Below are 21651 nucleotides of genomic sequence, written 5' to 3' on the forward strand. Positions count from 1 at the left end.
CGCATAGCAAGCTCTTACGTATCGAATAAATTGAGAGATACAACAGATGCAGGTGATAATGGAATATTGTTACATAGATATGGAAAGACGATGATGAAGAAGCCGAACTCATCCCGTTTATCATACAATTCAGTTGTCAGTTTGTCGTCAATGTCTACTTTGAAAGAAATATCTAAGTTTGAAGCAGAAGTGGACGTCTCTATAGAGTCCTTTATTTCGAGCTCACAAGGATATATCAAATCGAGATAGGGATGGAAGTTAGATTTGTTGATAGACAAAACGTCGTGGATATGTCGAAATGAAGGCCACGTAGATTTTTTTTTTAATAAATTCTGTTTCATTCGAATATAAAAACAGATCAATCTATTTTGAGATTTGTATCACTGCATTAGACACAAGTATGAAACTCGAATTTAATATTTAGTCCTCTGTTGAACTTTTATTTCTAAGATCCAACTCAAATACAAGGATGACACTTGTTCCTGAGGTAAGACGTCAAACCCACAAATATTCCATATTCATTAGACCTATATATCCTCACAGCTCTATCAATATCTGGATGTTTCAAGAATAGAAAGAAAATAATCTGTTTTCAAAAACATTTTCATTTCAACCTAGAACATTACGTTTATGCCAGAAACATATTATATATGTAGTTATTGTTTCCAAACAAATAAAACATACATTCATTTATTTAATAATTTTCTGCTGTTTTCGACTCGATATCGATATTGAAAATTCGATAAGATGAATGGTGAAGATAACGAACAGTGATGAATTTCATAACTCTTACGACCACTACAAAACGGAGCCCTGGACACACCAGAGTTGGCCTAACAATCGGTATGAAACACGTCAGATTTCATTTGACCCAATAATATGTTGTATTGGCAAACCCGATTCTTATATTGAGTATATAATTTGCGAAATGCTGACTCTAAACAAGACTGTTGAAACCCATCTTTCATTAACTTGTTTGCCAGTAGCCTGTCTCGATTTAAAAACTAACCATACGTAGAACAAGCTCTTGCGTATTGAATCAGTTGAGCGATATAAACACCACACGATGATGATAATGAAAAATTGCTACATAAATATAGGAGGTTGATGAAGGGAGGCTAAAACACCCCTGTTTGTTATAAAGTCCAGTTGTTAATTTGCCGTTAATATAACCAAATATAATGTGGCTACTAGTCGGATTTGCCCGTATACATTTGCATGTTACTCAGTCACGTACATCAGTGGTTTCTTTGTCGTACCAACGCCTACAGTGATGCAGACATGCATGTAACACTGCAATTGTGACACGTTACCAACAGTTGATGTATTCCCTGTATGGGTAAATATGACACTTGTCGAGTGGGACGTGGGCCAAACCGCATGTAGAAAAAATTTAATATCATCAGATTAACAATAGTGACAAGTATATTCACCAATTCCTTTTTCTCTTTTATTTTCCTAAGGCATTCCTCCAATTCTTTGAACTTTTGGTCATCAAATCGAATTCCAATTAGTAGACTTGCTTTTCTCTTCAGCGATTCTGGACTACATAGAAAATAAATACTTTGAAATGATTACTGAACTACACATTCTTCTCAGATTGGACTGACAAAAAAGAAAACATTTTGCACATCTGCATCCAAATTACATATAAGATATGGTCAATTTTTGATATGCTTTCAACTGAATTGCATATATTAATATATATATATATATATAATATATATATATATATATATATATATATATATATATATATATATATATATAAGCACTAAAGTTCCAACAACACCCGATACCTCAAAGTGTCGAATCCACAACATGGATACAAGGTCAAATACAAAAAATTATACAAAGCACTAAAATGACCAACGACACGAACAACGAGATTGTCAAATTTTTGGGACGACCCGTCCCTTCTTCAGGACAAACGATCCAAAAATGTCCGAAAAGAAAAACAATAAACTTAATTAATCTCTTTGGGATCAGCTCTTTGGACGAATAAGGCATGTCCTAATTCGCTCCACTTTTAACATTGATTGGCAAGCCTAAAGACCAAAAACATGTAGTCTGCGTTGTAAATACGTATATATATTAAAATATCTCTATCTCAAAGTCCGAGGGACCTCGAAAAAACTTCGAGATATCCGGGGGTTTGAGATATCCAAAATCGATATTGGATATTTTTTTGAAGGAGGATATATGATGCATAGTATGGGATTTGCATTATAAACAACACCCCTGTTGTAGTTTCTTATAGTTTAATGTAAGTTGATGAATTAATAGTGTGGGATTCCAAAGAAAAACATTTCATTTTTATATATATTAACATCCAATTGAATTCATAATGTGTTTCAAAATTAAGATGATCGTGCCTGTATGCTTACTTTAAGTTTACTGATGCTCGACTGGCATGTAGTTATTGCGTTGTAATGAAAGAACCTATCACGTAAGAAAGAAAAAAGACGGATTAAAATTTTTTTTTTTTAATGTTTATTAAATAAATTTTCGTGTTTCTTCTGTATGTGACTTCGACTTCGAATCAAGCGGGGTAATCGAGATAAACCATATTCGATATACAGATATTTTACTGTATTTTGTATTGCTGATAGGAGTTATGATATTGAACACTGTTCGTTATCTTTACCTTTCATCATGCAAATTCCAATTTTATGATTTGTTGATTATTACTTATTTATTGTTATGAGATTGATTTTTTTTATATCCACCTTTTGATATTAATGATTATATTAGTTATAGCCATGTGTGTAAATCGGTGCATACTTTGATATTTGAACAAGAGCTGTCAGAAGACAATATAGCTCGACTCGAAGCATGCCTCTTATTAGCCCTTTTCTTGGTTCAAAGGGTTAAAAGTTTTGGAAAGATAGGTCAAAGTCCAAGTTAACTAGGTTAAACCCGTTGATACCATATTAAAGGTTTCAGCATGCTGCATTTGAATATGAAATATGACCGGCCAAAGGGGATGCTTACTCCTCCTATGCACCTGATCCCACCTCTGTATATATAATTCCTATAAAGAATTCAGTATTTGATACAGTAAAGGCATCCAATAATAAAAGTCAAGAAACACAAAACTCGAATAACAATTAACTATTAGCGCTTTCGGCTTAAATGTCTCTTGAGACAGTCATTTCATAAATGTCAGAAGAGGTATTAAAGCCGAAAGCGATCACAGTGAAATGTTATTCGAGTTTTGTGTTTCTTGACTTCTTGACACACACACACACACACACACACACACACACACACACACACACATATATATATATATATATATATATATATATCTATATGTGTGTGTGTGTGTGTGTGTAAGCCCTGTCAATTGAACCAGTGAATAAGAAGGCACACGTGTAAATCAACACGGGGTCGCCCAAAGGAACACGGAAATGGTGGTGTTCAATTGGATTTTTATAAAAATCAGCATAAAATCATTAAATAGGTCATCTACCATCAAAATCCTGAAGTGTTTACTTAACAGGATTTATGAGATGTGTGTAACAGGTGTGTAAAGATTTAGCACTCGTCCATCTTTTTTCCTTGCAAGCATGGCTTACACACTTTCGAAGTGCGCATGCTCTGTTTTAAATGACGTCATTTGTGATATCATCATAATGGAGTTTTCCAGGGAAAGAAGTTGTCCCATCTGAGGTAAGTAAACACGGTTGAAAGAATTTTTTTGCATATTATCAATGGGTTTTTTATTACATAGACTGATTAAATGGTGTTTCATACCGATCGTGTTATCTACAAGCGACAGAGTACCCGAGTTACTGAAAATTTCGATGATAAAAGTGATAAATCTGCGTGAACTGTTTGGTTTTTTTTTTTCTTTTTGAAATATAATCTTTGCAGTTAATGTACTCTGTATACTAAGAATTCATATTGATTTTGGATAGAATTTCACAAAAAGATTTGCGCCAGGTCCTTAGGAATCAACCCCCTACCCCACCCCCACACGGCACATTTTTTGGATGATTGGAACGTATACCCCTTTACATCTGTCTCCCTACTTTGAAGTTTTTTCCAGCGCCATGACATAAATAATAAATATATAAATAAATAAAAATGCAAAAATAAAAAAGAAAGATGTATATGTATTCGGATTGACATGTTCCACTTTGTCCGGGTTGAAATCCCTGAGGATGCAAATGTACATTACGCCGCACTGCTTGCAGTACGTACATGGTACAGGCGTACCGCATAGGTATGTAACTACTAAGACTGTAAACCAAACAGAATATGATATGTAAAACTATTACTCTGAATGCATTTTACTTGTTTACAATGTAGCCTGTCGGGCTGTGGTGTCACACGCGTGGTTTACACGTGCACTTTAGGTGGCAGTGGAGGAAATTCGAACGGTGTATGGATTATTGTCTCCTGGTAACTTTGGCAGTTACCTTTTGCTTTCAATCTACTTTTTAAGAATAATTCAACCCTCGCTAATCATTTCCAAGCTGCATTTCGATCTTAGAAGAATGATCTTCAGCTACAATACAAAATTAAGGGATGATGTTGTGTACTGAGTTTTTCTTGATTGTTTACATCTGTGATTGTTTATGTGATGTATAAACTGATCAAGCTGTACAGTGTCATGACATATAGTGGCATAACTTCCATTTATATGCTTGCGCATCATTTTGTCAGAAGAAGAAATTTCTAAAATTAAGATTTTTAACATGTATATGATTATATGTGTTTGTTTGATTTTAATATAATACCTGTAGAGAATATTTCAGTAATATGAAGTGCGACACATTTAGACGCATGCCTGTGGTGTTTGAAGGTCTCATCTGAAAGACCAGCAACTTTCTCTTTTGAATGCTAAATATGACGATGGAGCATTCACCTCACTACCTACATTTACACCCTAAATAAAGTACATTAGCATGGCTCGAAACCATGATTTCTTCATCATGAAGCAAATGTTATGTTACCACTGAGCTACCAATTTTTTAACATGAATTCATAGCTAAAAATTTTAAAAATTTGTAACTAATTTTTTGGTTAATTCCATAAATATTATTCCTCTCTCTAGACACAATTCTGGGTAACCCCCTGCCTTTGGGGATATAAGCACATCATTTCTTTCAGAATGGGACAATGTCAGGAGAGCTTTTGTTATTTGTTATACTCTTAGTGTTGATGGCATCTATGAACAACAGGATAATGTTTTTAGATTATTATTTCTGATATCATATTTGTAAATTGTTTATGAGGGGTTCTTAAAGTTTGTGGACAAAAGGACACACTTATTAAAAATTCAAGGTTATGATAAGTAAAAAATATAGGAGATGTGTAACAAGATTGCAGATTTGAACATTTTAATTTCAGTTAATTTTTATAAGTATTGATTTCAGATACATGTATGACATTGCATGCTTGATCGGGGAGAGGGGCTACAGTTAGATAATATTCTGGTCAGCACATTCGATAAACTACAGTTGTACATGGAACTCATTAAATCACTTCTTTTTCTTTCAGTGGTCTTCAACTTTTAATCTCCAAGAAGGACATGTAATTAAAAGATGAATAAAGTATCCCTAAGAATACCAGAAGAAAGGCTGTGTTGAGAAAAGCAGCCCTTCCTCAGTACCTCAGAACTAGATGATAGCCCTTGTTACTTTATGCTGAATATGACACAGTATAGAAGATCTGATCATGAAGAAGTTACACCATTGATACACTTGCCAACTGCCAAAACTACTTTCTGATAGTATGACGAGATTAGAAGATATCATGGTGTAGTCATGACACAAACTGCAAATCAAAGATTGTCTTCCCCAGAGGATGAACAGAGTGCTTCACATGGATAACATTTCCTTTTCGAGTTTTGAAATTAGTAAGTATACAAAATATTTTAGGCCACATAGTCATAAAATTATTTTTTAGATTTCCATCCTTGCTTGGAAAAAAATGGGGCAGGTGGTGTATTTTTTATTTTTCAGAATATATATTTCCCGTTCATTATACTCGCATGTTGCTGTAGAGTGTAGATTACTTCATATTTTTTTTACATTGTTTTCTTTGGACAAAATTTTCATACAGCAATATTATAATTGTTTTTAAGTGATTTTGAAGTACATTTTCATGTAACACTGAAGTTGAACATTCTTTTGCGCTTTTTTGAATAATAGTAATTTTTAGCTCACCTGAGCTGAAAGTTTAAATGAGCTTTTCCAATCCCCTGTTGTCCGTCTGTCTGTAAACTTTCACATTTCTGACTTCTTCTCAAAAACCACTGGACCAATTTCAACCAAACTTGACAAAAAGCATCCTTTGTGAAGGGCTTTCAAGTTTGTTCAAATAAAGGGCCACACCCCCTTTCAAAGGGAAGATATAATTACAAAATTGCAAAAATAGGGTTGGGTCATTTAAAAATTTTCTCCTAAAGAACCACTGGGCCAGAAGAGCTGAAATTTACATGAAAGCTTCCTGACATAGTGTAGATTGAAGTTTGTTCAAATCATGACCCCCATAGGTAGGATGGGGCCACAATAGGAGATCAAATATTTTACATACAAATATAAAGGGAAAATCTTTAAAAATCATCTTCTCAAGAAACACTGGGCTAGGAAAGTACAAATTTACATAAAAACTTCCTGACATAGTGCAGATTCAGGTTTGTTAAAATCATGACCCCCTGGGGTAGAATGGGGCCATAAAAATCTTCTTCTTAAGAACCATTAGGCCAGAGCAGTTTACATAATTTACATGAAAGCTTCCTGACATACAGCTCTGTAGTGCAGATTCAAGTTTGTAAAAATAAAATTTCGAAAAGGTGTCGCTGTGTTTGGTGTAATTTTTGTTCGTTCTGCACAAACTTGCTCACTCAGCTTGACACAGCCCAGGTGTTCATATGTAATTTTTTTTTATTTTCCGTAACTTAAAATGTCGTGTAGCAATGGTGGCCAGATCAAATTTTCCTTCCAATGTTATAATAGGACTAGACATGGGTATCATTTTGCATACAATTTAAAGTATGTTTTTGTATATACACATTTTTCTAATGCCTGTACACATTGAATTATTAAACACCAGGCACGTCCTCCTATCCCCTTTACAAGCTATGTTTGTGTGGGGTTTTTTGGAGTTAGATTTTAGGTAGGAGAAATCATGGCCCCGTGAGTAGGTTGGGCCACAATACTTAAATAGGGATCAAAGTTTTAGAAGCGAATATGTAGAACAAATCTTTAAATATGGGCCAAGGTGAATCAGGTGAGCGATGTGGCCCCTGGGCCTCTTGTTTGAATATGCAGTTTATGCAGGATCAGGATATGCCATTGCCGTATCCGCTAATTAATAAGTCATAATTACCATCATTGTACCACAAAGCAACAGTCACTGTACTGTAGTTCTTTTGCTTAACATTATTCAATTCAGTTTGCCATCATCTTCTTCTAGTCTAAGACACGCACACACAATAATAAAAGTTCCAAACACAGAATTGGGAAATGGCATGGTATCGCATACTTTCACATTCAATAGCATCTCCATTAATCAATTTTAACAAGGCATACATGTGCAGTCACTTGACCAAATGCATATCACACTGCAACAGTCCTTCACAACTACCACATCTTTGGGTACCCTTATAATAGAAACATGTCAAATATAACCACAACATGCCAAAATGTTAGGGTCAGTCATTGAAATGCTCTAAATGTTTGATATACAAGCCAAATATTTGTTCTCAACTTCTTTTTAAAAAAAAAGGTAGAATAAAAAACAATGGGGTGGATAATTTTGAGAGGGGTGGGCGTGGATGATAATATGTAAATATGAAATTCTATGTGGCCTTAAGTACAGTAAATATGAAAGCAGATCTTAGTATTTAACAATTTTGTTGATCCATAATTTATTTACAGATTTTATATGATCTTATTTTGTATAATTAAAATCTTAGATGATATATGTAGAATAATTATATCATTTAGCAAAATGTAATGATTTGTAAACTATAGATACATATACATGTAGTAAATTTGTGTAACAATTAATACATTCAACCCAAAAATGAATTTGCATATTTTAATTGATTTTTAGCTCACCTGAACCAAAGGTTCAAATGAGCTTTTCTGATCACATTTTGTCTGTCGTCTGTCCGTCTGTCTGTCTGTCCGTCTGTAAACTTTTCACATTTTCGACTTCTTCTCCAGAACCACTGGGCCAATTTCAACCAAACTTGGCCAAAAGCATCCTTGGGTGAAGGGCTTTCACGTTTGTTCAAAAGAAGGGCCATGTTTCTTTCAAAGGGGAGATAATCACAAAAATAGGGTGGGGTCATTTAAAAATCTTCTTCTCAAGAACCACTGGGCCAGAAGAGCTGAAATTTACCTGAAAGCTTCCTGACATATTGCAGATTCAAGTTTGTTCAAATCATGGCCCCCGGGGGTAGGATGGGGCCACAAGGGGGATCAAAGTTTTACATACAAATATATACGGAAAAACTTTAAAAATCTTCTTCTCAAGAACCACTAAGCCAGAAAAGCTGAGGCCAAAAATAAAAATTGATTTGTTTGATGTACTCCGACCGACCAATCAAATTTGTTCCTACCCGACCATTTTTTCCAGTTATCTAAAACTTTTTTTCCCTTGAAAAATAGAAAATTTTCCTTATTCTAAAAGAAAATATTACAAATTTTCATGACGTTAAAAAAAAAAACCAACCTACTGACCCACCTTGAAAAATGTGAGTCAGAGTACATCAAACAAAAATATTTTTAATGATGGCCTGAGATTTACATGAAAGCTTCCTGACATAATGCAGATTCAAGTTTGTTCAAATCATGGGCCCCGGGGGTTGGATGGGGCCATAATAGGGGATCAAAGTTTTACATACAAATATATATGAAAAATCTTTAAACATCTTCTTCTCAAGAACCACTGAGCCAAAAAAACTGATTTTTACATGAAAACTTTCTGACATAGTGCAGATTCAAGTTTATTCAAATCATGGCCCCCAGGGGTAGGATGGGGCCACAATTGGGGGGGGGGGACCCCATCAGTAAGCACGCCCCCTACTTCCGGTGTAATTGCAGTAACTGCAAAAATGAAGGTCATTGTGTACACTACTTCATTATCATTTAATGTTCACGTTCTTCTGACCAAGGGATAGAATATTTTCCTACAATTTACAATGGATCAAAGAGAATTGTTTTATAGTTTTTTTCTTCTTTATGCATATATGACCCAGTATGTCTCTGCAGAGCACATATCTACATCTGGCATTTTCTAATCACTTAATGTTCACTATTTTTAGCGATCAATTATGTTTTTTAAAATTAGTTTTTCAATCAAAATTAGCATAAATATAAATCTATAGCTAACCAGGGGTATGGTGCATGTGACCCAAATTTGTCATTATGCAGGGGCCTATATCTATTCTACGAAGTATATTTGATGCGCATTAAAGTTTGAAAATTTTAATTCAAAATATGCATTAAAACCGCTGTTTAAACAAGGCATAAGTATCATTTTAAAGGTACATATGTACGTAAGTATCTTTCCTAGATATGATGTTCAAAAAGATTAATCAGTTTTTTTAATTACTGATTAGATCACCTGAGTGGGTATAAGGATTGATAAACTAAGATTTTGAATTTTTAAAAAAAGCTAACAGACAGATGAAAGAGCTTGATAAATACCATAATACAGTCCATCATAACATGGGTGTATGAAAATCAGGTTCTAGAGCAGATATTAATATATTAGGTAGAACATTGATGATACATCTTATCTGGTATATATGTAAGTTGTAACACCCTCTTCATTAATGCTGTGCATTTTGACAAAATGGTATATGAAGTCCAGTGGTTCCATTGAATTTGAACATATGTTGAATAAATATATAGTTAGTAGTGGTAGGGAACAGGTATTGCTTGAATGTGTCTACTAGATTTCTTGTTAAATAACCTTCACTTTAATTTCAGTCAAACATAATTTTGCATCAAAGAGAAAAAGTGGCTTTGACATAACCTAGAAAATACAATATTCATTAAAAAGAGCATGGCACCAGGATAGCTAGATGCCCATATTCCCAGCAAATTGAGCCAGTCTTAAAGAGAGTCCACTAGAGATGAAATAAAACTCATTAAAATGTATTGAGAAAAGGTATATCTATACAAGTTTTGATTTGCACCTTAAGAGTATATTGATAATTTGTATTTTGACAGCCTCCAACTGAAATACAGTGAAAGTATTGCTGCAGTACTGTAATTATGTCTCCCCTCTTTCAGGGGAGACATATTGTTTTTGTACTTTTTGTCCGTCTGCCACAAAATCTTGTGAACACTTCTCCTATATGGCTTATCGGATAGACTTGAAACTTTGTACAATGCTTCATTGCCATTTGTAGATGTGTATATTGGTGGGACGGAAGGATTCAATTATTTCCCTAAAAGTTAATAGTAGATCTAAGAGGGGTGGAGGATGTAAAATACCTTGTCAACACTTCTCCTCCTATATGGCTTATTGGATATATTTGAAACTTTGTACAATGCTTCATTGCCATTTGTAGATGTGCATATTGTCGGGACAGGAGGGTTCAATTATTTTTCTAAAAGTTAATGGTAGATCTAAGAGGTGTGGAGGATGTTAAAATAGCTTGTGAATACTTCTCCTATACGGCTTATCCGATAGACTTGAAATTTTGTAGAATACTTCAATGCCATTTGCGATGTGCATATTGCAGGGACAGATCAAAGATCCAAATGTTGTCCCTAATATAGTGGATTGTAGGGGTGGAGGGTGTAAAATAGTTTGTGAACCCTTCTCCTATGTGGCTTAATTATTGGAGTTCATAATGTCTATGTTCCTGCTCATGCTTTATCTTCCATACCATGCAGTACATTAAGGGGTTGGAGGTTTCATTTGGAGGACTTCCAATTTTGGGAGCTGGGGATACATTTGTTTTTCATAAAAACAATCTGAAGTTATGATATATTTGTCATAAAATGTTTATGATATATGTATCACTTTGAATCTTTAAAAATGATAATTGATATGTGAATTAATATTTACAGCTGATCACTTGATAAACACTTACTCTGTAGAAATAGAAATTATGATTTTTATTTAATTATACATTTCTTGCTATCTCTATGAAGACCTTTAACGAAAACCTTTCACTAATCACTTCTCTAAATATTTTTGCAGATTTGTCAGAATGTTATGCATCATGATCAACAGAAAAGAACTTCAGAGGTAGACCAAAGCTAACATGGGATGAAATCCTAAAACGAGACCTAGAGTTTAGAGTATTGGATAGGATCAATCCACTGGGTCGCCAAGTGTGGAAGTACAAACTTCAACCTCGACAGGACAGCCAGGCCTCACCCTTGCAAAAATATTAATTTGGCCTGGATAGTCAAAATAAGTGATGATGATGATATCAAGGTCTGACACTGTAAGCTCAGTAAGGGTAGATGATGGCAATGGAGCTGTTAAGCAATACAACAAACAGGTTTAACATTGAACATGTTTATATCCTTTTTTAGCTCACCTGAGCCAAAGGTTCAAATGAGCTTTTCTGATCACCTTTGCCTGTCGTCTGTCTCTCTGTAAACTTTTCACATTTTCATTTTCTTCTCCAGAGTGAACCACTGGGCCAGTTTCAATCAAACTTGGTATGCATCATCAATAGATAAAGGGTATGCAAAAATAGGGTGGGGTCATCTAAAAAACCTTTTCAAGAACCACTGGACCAGGAAAGTTGAATTCACATAAAAGGTTCCTGTTTTGTGCAAATCATGGTATCCGGGGGGGTAGGGTGAGGTCACAATCGAGGATCAAAGTTTTACATTCTCTTTCAGAAGATATTGGGGCAAGTCAGAGCGCTAGAGCTTCAGATGAACCCCTTATTAAAAATCTTCAATTTACGGCACAGAAAAAAAGTGCATGGTTAAGTCCCTCTATCACTGCATTCCTGCATCGCTGTCTCATGAATTTAATATTAAATAATTCCTAACATATTTTCCCACTATACTTGTTTCCAAGCATACTTTCAAATATTCCTTAAACCCACATATAACCTAAAAACTCACAGCTTCAAGTGATTTTCTTTGTTGATGTAGCCATGTTAGGTATACGTAGCCAGTCAATTTGAACCCCAGTTCATTTCCATACTCGTACTCATTTTGAAACATAATGTCTGTGTGAACTAATATCCCCACAAATATTTTTAGTGAAATATTTTGGATGAAATCATCCCAGTTGGGTTAAATACTTATTATTCAAAAACTGTAGGTTTGAATATTGAACTAATCTCACAGCTTTCTTAAGTTTGGTCCCCATCCCTGCCAGTCTGTTTTTTACGCTTAACTATTGAAATGGAGTGTAAGGGATCAGACTAGGCTTTAATAGCATTATCAATTTTCAAAAGCTTTAGAAAAATTATACAATTTTAGGTCACTTGAGTAAACTCAGATGACATATTGCTATTGGTCTGCGTCCGTTGTAGTCCGTCGATGTTAACAACTGAATATTTTTAACTAAATTCTATAACTGAAAGGTGAAGATAACGAACATCGATCAATCTACGATTCGAATAACAGAATTCTTTTTAAATTTAGTATGAAGAACACAAATTTACATTAAACCTTCCTGACATAGTGCATATTCAGGTTTGTTAAAATCATTTCCCGGGAGGTATGGTGTGGTAACAATAGGGGATCAAAGTTTTATATGCTGATATCTTTAAAGATTTTTCCTTTAAAGATATCAGCATATATACTCTTGAACTATTTAAGCTAGAGCTTTCATATCTTGTATATACAATTTTTATGGCAAAACAAATCTGACCTATTCAGTGTGTCCTGAACTACATTGTGTTTAAGGTAAAACTTATACGGTATCAATTTTGATGCACCAGATGCGCATTTCGACAAATAATGTCTCTTCAGTGGTTGGCGTGGGTTCGAATCCTGCTTGCACCGGTAAGTGAGAAAGTTTCCCAGTTTACTCTCGGAAGGTCAGTGGTCTCTTCCCAGGTACATTGTATCTGGGTTCTCTCTTCCACCAATAAAAACTGGGCACCACCAGATAACTGAAAAATTGTTGAGTGTGGCGGAAAACAGCTAAAAGAATCAATCATATTATATTCTTTGACCTTGTGACCCTGAACTCTGAGTTTGACCTACTTTTAAGAAAGTATAACTTATTAAGTATATCCAGGACTATTTTAGATAGGGCTTTCATGTATTGTATATAGATTTCTTATGGCAAAGTCTTTCATATCATACCAAGACCTATGACTTCATACCTTGGTCTTATCCAGAACAGCAATATCATGCTTGTCATATCTTTGTGTTATATGATTTCATTTTAGTAATGTTGTGTTCTTTAGAGGTAGGTTTGGGTCACATTATTCATGAGAATAAAGATTGATAAAATAGCATTTAAAAATCAAAACAGCAGGGCCAAGGTGACTCAGGTGAGCGATGTGGCCCCTGGGCCTCTTGTTGATTTTGATATTTGTACAGATATCATTTGTATGAGAAATGGAACTTTTTTTTCTTCTTTTACAAATACATGTATTATCATATGGATCCATCTGTGTTGATTATTTAATCAAAGGACTACATTCAATGTATTAAATGCAAATTTATTGATATGTCTGTGGTTGAATTACTCATATATGTATACATTTTTTTGGCACATGCAATTACATATATAATGTATATATAAAAGACCTGCTGTTTTCATTGCTACCATGGAACATTAAAAGATTAGAATAATTCAAATATCTTAATGAATCCTGTAATATATGAATTTGATATCTGTATACAATTGCCTCACTGGTGTTCAATGTGAACTTTAGTTTATCATTTCAGTTTGCTCTTTATATCAAATCAAAATTTAAGACAAATAAGGAATTATTTCCGAAATTTGTTAATATGGTACATTGTAGTAAAATAATCAAGAGTTTATTCATATGAGATAGCTAAATTCCACATGGATAACCAGTGACTGATTCTTATTTGTCAACATTTTCACCAAACAGTTTAGAAATTACCCCGGTACATTCTATTGGGGGATTATGAAATTCCTTAAAGAGTGACATATTTTTAAATATCACCTTTTCAAGGAGAAAAATCCCTTTAAGTATATGAATCCTATGAAGAAATTAAGAGAGGTGGCTATAGGTATATGCGACCCACCTGATCTTTATTTTTCTGCAACATATTCAAGTGTCTTTTTATCACTTGTATGGTGAGATTCATTTGTGGCAAGAGCTGTTATGATGTCTCGAGCCAGAAAGCACCAGAATCCACTAGGATTAGTTTTAGATCTATGGAGCGCCAAATTAACAAACTCAAATATTTGAAGATATCTTTAATTATTTGAAGATATTATCAATTCATTTCATGCACGCAACATTGCAATCAAAGATCTCTTCAAATAATTAATATCTTCAATTCTGCATTATATATATATTGCGAGCATGAATTGAATTATTGATATCATTATTTATTCTGCTGAATTGATGCACGCAATAATTTAATTGTTGCTCTCCTCAAATGAATTATAATTTAATGATACCAACAATAGAATTAATGCATGCTACAATTCAACTGAAGAGAGCAATAATTCATTAATGCTAACATCACTTAATGTGCACAATAATTGAATTATTGCTCTCTTCTATTGAATTAATGATATCATTAATTAAATTGATGCGTGGAATAATTATTTTAGAGAGATTATCTAATTGAGATATAATCTTCAATTCAAGATATCCACAACTGAATGATTTCTTTAATTGAATTGTTGCTCTTTTTAAAAAAATGATGCACGCATTAATTGCTTATGAAATAGCCTTGTATATATAATTAAAAAGATCCTCCATTGAATTAAAAGAGATAATAAAGTCATTCATACAGAGCTCTAAATTAATTTTTGCGAGCAATATTTCCTCCACATGGATGTGCGCATCAATTGAATTAATGAGAGCGATAATTAATTTGATGCGCGTATATTATTGGACTTCAATTTGAGCTTATGTAAAACATTAATAAGATTTTAAAAATCAACCTGGTGAATTCGTATTATAAAGGTCATGAGAGGACACGTCCAGTTTTTCAACAAAAACAGAAGGTAATATATTCTCTTGAATTTGCAATTGCTCATCTCTGTCCTCAGATCGGCAGGGAAAGGAGTGGGGGTCCAAATCACTTTTATGAGGGAGATTATTTCTCATTCGAAGGCGCGAATTGCCAATGTTCAGGGAATGTTTTAAATCTCTACTTGCCTTTCGAGACTGAACTAAGTTCATCAATAAAACTTACAAATATGTAACTTGAATTTTACCTTTCGTTATAATAGTTCAATTTATGCGCAATGTACCAGGTTCAATTGTCGGTGTGTTTCAGACGTGGTTAATGAGGGGGGGGGGGGGGGGGGGTCCAACACGTAACACGTTTAGGGAAGGGCGTAATGAGTGCCTAAGGCACGAAATCTCTAAACAAAAATATCTAAGATGAAGCAAAATCGTGATTTTTGGGGGTTCTCTATTACAATTTTGTCCTCATATTTCAAGGTGAGATGATAGTCAAAATTGACATAATGTGCATGTACATATCATAAACATGTAGATATTTTTGTAACAGTATATAAAGGAACCGGGAACAAATCCTGATTCTGAAGTTATGTTATATAAACTGGTGTTATAAACCGGATTTTCAAAGAATTTATGGTTTTTGCAACGTTTGATTAAAGTTTTCTGTAAGGTCACATCTATGTAGTTTACATATATAAACATAATGTTCATGAAAATGTTCCCTTTTAGAGTGGAATTAAGATATCGCGTAACATTTCTTTACAAAGATATCTAATTTTTATTCATGTCAAAAGTCAACAAAAAACTTAAAGTGATGCAAAAAATGTATATAATTATGAATACTTGTTTTAGATCCTTTAGGCACTGTATTACAGAATTTTGATTTTATTTATCATACTTTTTGGTCGAATTACTACAGAGTCTGGCCCGTACAGCATGCATTGGCAAACGAGGGAGTCTATAATCATAGAAGTATATATATATATAATAATGATGCTTATCATAAGTTAATATTACATTAAAAGTCATCATTATGGACACTACTACTCCTCCCCCCGACCGGTCGCGGTAGCTCAATGGCAGAGCGTTCGCTTCGTAACCGGGAGGTCGTGAGTTCAAGCATCGTTCATGCGTCAAACCTAAGACGTTAAAATTGGTAGTGTTAATTGCTCCTTCGCCAAACGCTCGACATTTAGAAGTGAGAATCACGGATCTTTTGGATGTGACCTTATAAACGTATATCCCTTGTCGTACATGTAGTAGGTGTTGGCACGATATTTCAAAGAACCCTCACTGCTACGACCCTGAACCCTATGGATACATTGAATAGGTCTAAATTCGTGGTACTCCGCTTAAAGCTGGTTACGTCTCAATATTAATAAAATATTCTCGACGGGACGTAAAATATATAATCAATCATCCAATCAATACTACCCCCCCCCTTTTTTTATTTTCTTGCGGCGATAATTTCAACGAAATGTGTGGATTCCCTGTCTATCCCATCCCAATTTCGATTTATGTCATCGTTTCACGCTTTTTTGTAAGCTTTAGAGATTTGGCCTTATTTATTTAGCGTGGTGAGAATGATTGTTTGGATGTTTCAGAGTGTTTGATTGCCCGTGTGTATCAGAGTGTTTAACTGGCTGCGTGTATCAGAGTATTTAATTGGCCATGTGCGTCAGAGTGTTCAATTACACGTGTGTGTCAGAGTGTTCATTTGCCCGTGTGTGCCAGAGTGTTCAATTGCCTGTGTGTAAAGGAAAGTGTTCAATTGACCGTGTGTAAAGGAATGTGTTCATTTGCCTGTGTGTAAAGGAAAGTGTTCAATTGACCGTGTGTAAAGGAAAGTGTTCAATTGCCTGTGTGTAAAGGAAAGTGTTCAATTGCCCGTGTGTAAAGGAAAGTGTTCAATTGCCCGTGTGTAAAGGAAAGTGTTCAATTGCCCGTGTGTAAAGGAAAGTGTTCAATTGCCCGTGTGTAAAGGAAAGTGTTCAATTGCCCGTGTGTAAAGGAAAGTGTTCAATTGCCCGTGTGTAAAGGAAAGTGTTCAATTGCCCGTGTGTAAAGGAAAGTGCTCAATTGCCTGTGTGTAAAGGAAAGTGTTCAATTGACCGTGTGTAAAGGAAAGTGTTCACTTGATAAGCAAAAATTCAAGGAGTGAATAAAACGATATTTCACAAATTTCGACCGCAGCAATGTCTTCTATGTTGTTTTTAGTACCAAATAGTAAATTTTCGTACTAAAATACCAATAACTGTAGAAGTGTTCAGTTGCAGGTGGGAAGTTAAGGTGTTCATTTGACACGCGTTACACGTATGTGTGTGTGTATGTGTGTGTGTAAAGCCCTAAAATGACCTACGACAGGAACAACCAGATTGTCAAATTTTAGGGACGACCCGTCCCTTCTTCTGGACAAACGTAACGAATTACATAATGTGACCAATATCAACAGATAATAATAACAAAAACTCATAGAAATACATCTAGCACTACAAATGCACTAATCTACAAACGTATTTACAACGCAAACTACATATTTTTTAGTCTTTAGGTTTGTCAAACAATGTTAAAAGTGGAGCGAATTAGGACATGCTTTATTCGTCCAAAGAGCTGATCCAAAATGTACGAAATGATAACGTAGATAATATAGATAATATATATATATATATATATATATATATATATATATATATAGAATGGATACATAGGTATCCATTGCGCGACTCATTAACATTGGTATAGGGACACCGTAATGGTAATTTTTGATAAGCCAACCATTAATCAATTATATCCTAATTTGATTTATATTTGACCTTCGCCATCTGGAATGTATGCAACGTTTGAACAACATGATAGTGATGAGTAATTATTCATACTTTTCTAAGTAATCCACGATCAGGTCTGCGACTTTCCCAGATCCTTTCACAACAATCACTGGTAGCTTCATTTCCAAGGCTTTCTCTACGTGAGCAATTGTGAAAATGTCTCCCTCACACACAACAATTGCAACTGGCACAGGTACCCTGATTCCTAAAAACATTTATCAAATATGATATATGTACAAGTAAGTTACACAGTGGTTACACCACATTAGGATACAACCATGCTTACGCAGGATATGGTCGTGCTTTTTTATGCAGAGTACAGAGACCCCATCAGAAATTTATTATAGCGATAGCAAAGTCCGTGAAGAGAGGTAACACTGTTGTTCATTTTTTTCACTTTTTACAAATAATTCTCTAATATATGATGCAATACAATATATTTTGAGCGATATATAATATCTGATCAGATCCATTATCACTTACTCAAACACTTCAACACAGATAAAAGAAATCGTAATTGATCTTGGGCATTCGTTTCTTCATTTTTTGAGAACCAGGTTTTAGCTTCATGTAAAATATATACTTACTTAAATCCTCATTTTGACTGGAAAAGATGCCTTCCTTCTTAGAAATGAATCTCGCAAACCCGATATTTTTTTCCACATCTGTCAGCTCCAGTGTGGACTGCGCATTTTCTTTGATTCTCTAGTTATAAAAAGTCACTTAAGAAATGAACATAACTTTTGAGCTGTTCATGGTCAGTATGAACGGATTTGGATTTGAGGCACAGAGAATTTGCAGCTCAAAAGTGATGTTCATTTCTTATATTTATATTCATTTACTAAAACACCGTTTGTTTACATTGCTTCTATTTTGTTGCATAAAACGAGTCACAGTGGTTATTTTGCCGTACGTCAACACATGGACATGACGTCACATTTCGTCTCACCCTGCCTTTTATCAACATTGCAAGGTGCACTGCATTTTGGAGGTAGGATACCGCAAGATTGAGATGATAAAGTCGGTGGCCGAGTGGTTAGGCCGTCAGACTTTCGACCGAAAGGTCGTGGGTTCGAGTCCTGGCCGCAGCAGGGCTGACTTTGTGTTCCTGGGAAAGGCACTTTACATGAATTTCCTCACTCCACCCAAGTGTAAAAGGGGTATCTGGCTATAGACAGTGAAAGATATTGTTAGAATGTTAGTGCTCTAGCGCTTGTAATGGCAGCTTGCACTGTATGCTTCCTAGGAGGCTGAGAAAGTTCTAGATTGATATAAGGTCTGCCGGGGTAATACTGTACATTACATTTGTAAAGCACCTTTGAGCGTAGTGTATGAAAAGGGTGCTATATGAATATGGTATTATTATTATTTATTATTATAATCCACGTAAGTTCACAATCTTAATCCAAATGTGTGACTTGCGAGATCTTTGTAACAGATGTTCTATTGTTTTTCAAACCATTACCCTCTATCAGTCGCGTGCTTTATCCTAGTTCATAATCCGTTCAAAGTCAATGTGAACGGATTGTGTCGCGCGCTGAAATTGGTTGGTTCATAGAGGAAAATGTGATTTGCAATATAAATATATTCATATGACGAGTATCATTCTAAAAGTAGAGTCCATGTCACTCATTTCATTCTATAGTATGGCTTTTCCGCATATGAGCCAATATACAAAGAAATGGATCTGTTTGATTACATAACTTCATATATTTGTAATATATATACTCGTACCATAAATCATTAAGTTTTCTGTCATTTGTATTTCATGCACAATTGGTATACATCATGATTTTGATTTTGAACGTGTACAAAGTTAGAAACTTCTTGGCATTAAAGTGGTTATTTGTAAAGGGTTGTCCTTGACAATTAAAAAACATCTTAAATTGTATGATTCTTAAATCAATAGCTACTTTAATATCAATTTTATTTTTTCCTCACTTCGGCAACAACAATGACTGCCGGTTCTTCTGCCTCATTTATTGGGCGAAGGGAATGCTCTGGAGCAAGTTTATCATTGGTTTGTAAATAATATACACACACATGAAATTATAAAATACCAATTGGTATATATGATATACGAGTTGGTATAAATGCATTAGAAATTTCCAATGGAAAAATGAATTTCAATAGCTTGGCGTATTATATACTGGCTTTATTCCGACAATTCGTTTCCAAGTGTTTACTTTAAAGGAAAAAAGAACAAATTACTTAAGTGGAGTTATCCATAAATATTGCAAGTCGAATTGAAAGGTACAAATGTGTGTTCATTACAGGAAGGGATTTAAATTTCACATGTTTTTACCTTTGTCTTTGTAATACTGATTAGCTTCACGTGTCTATCCTTATCAGCTATGCCCATGCTCTTCTTTTTGGTACTGAACTCCATATTTTCGTAAATCCTGTAAGCGTCCCGGATGATTTTTGACAATCCATTTTCCTTTCCATGATAAATGATCCAGGTATCTGTTTTGTCATATTCATTGTATTATTTAAAGGCTTGTCATTTAGTGGATAAAAGCAGTCCATTTGTCTAGATTGTTGTCTGATTGCAATTCTAATTTGATCATGCATATTACCTATGATAGAAGTTAACTTAAAAATGTTAATATTGTATACACTGTAGAGGTCGAGATGGGGGGGATAGGGTTTTACAAAAAATGCAAAGTGTCCCTTGAATTAGATAACGAACACTGATCACTCATAATTCTCATAAAGAATACCAACTAGAGAGTATGGTAAATTCCACCACCACCCTTGGAAACAGGAGAGGTGAGTTCAGATGTCTAAGAGGCTTAATAAGTATGTCCTGTTGACCGGTTACACACATTGTGATACCTATATTTTGGTCAGGTAAACGAAGGAACCCATGATCAAAACCAAATACCAGTGATAATAGCATTACAGCTCATACATTAATGCAACAGTACATACACCTATGTAACACGTAAATAAAAAAAAATTGGCATCAAACGTGAAATAGGACTCACTGTGTTTAACAATACGGGGAGATTCCGTTAAACGAAAATTTGTTTTAGCAAGCACAAGCGGGTCGTTTTTGAAATATAATGTGTAGTTAATTGTACCTCCTCCATCTTTTGCTGCTTCAATGAGCCCCGTTTGAAACACCGCCTTTGGCCAAGGACTTGGGACGAAGCTGTTGGAATCACCAATAACAGAAAACACCATTGTAGGTGTCTTCTTATTATTTTCGTCCTCGTAAAGAGTATCCACCATTTTCTTCCAAACAGCATCAAAGTCAAAATCCTGAAATAATGCCATTTCATTTATAGAGTGTGACATAGAAGGAGATATAGCGAGAGATAAAGAGGAAGTATAATCCTGGATTTTCTTACCTGCCTTGATGTACTGGGGTACATGTCACTAGGATGTTCTTGTTGCATATTTAATGATCAAACTTTAAAACCGATGTGCACTCTCAAGTGTGTAAGTCATGCTGTGTCCAACACTACCTGAGATCATTCGTGCAATACCAAACGTGAAAAGATCTGTTTTAACATGCTTTTTAAATGCAATATTGCAATTAACTAATTAAACACAACAGAAACACAGAAAACAAGTTATAGCCAGGCTTTAAAATAGATATAGAAACTATCTCTTAATGCATCGAACGTCTTAATATCGCTATACAAACCACGGGTGGTTTTCAAACTTGATCTATAACATCTTGCCTGAGAGAGTTGAAGGTTTCTCTTTAAAACACCAACACTAAGGAAAAGA

At 34.6% G+C, this 21651-nt stretch overlaps 1 protein-coding gene across 1 annotated transcript in view; it reads right to left on the reverse strand.

Moving 5' to 3' along the window:
- The window catches only part of LOC130049728 (transient receptor potential cation channel subfamily M member 2-like), an 88413-nt gene extending 67099 nt beyond the window's left edge, over positions 1-21314 (reverse strand). The window contains exons 1-6 of the mRNA XM_056147677.1: positions 21267-21314; positions 20997-21177; positions 20216-20376; positions 18494-18615; positions 17962-18108; positions 1434-1545 (exon numbers count right to left, since the gene is read on the reverse strand). Of these exons, the coding sequence (XP_056003652.1) occupies positions 1434-1545; positions 17962-18108; positions 18494-18615; positions 20216-20376; positions 20997-21177; positions 21267-21314 (771 nt within the window). The remainder of the gene's footprint in view (positions 1-1433; positions 1546-17961; positions 18109-18493; positions 18616-20215; positions 20377-20996; positions 21178-21266) is intronic.
- Between the last annotated feature and the right edge of the window lie 337 nt (positions 21315-21651).

The sequence above is a fragment of the Ostrea edulis genome, chromosome 8, assembly GCF_947568905.1.
Source record: "Ostrea edulis chromosome 8, xbOstEdul1.1, whole genome shotgun sequence".
Taxonomy (NCBI): domain Eukaryota; kingdom Metazoa; phylum Mollusca; class Bivalvia; order Ostreida; family Ostreidae; genus Ostrea; species Ostrea edulis.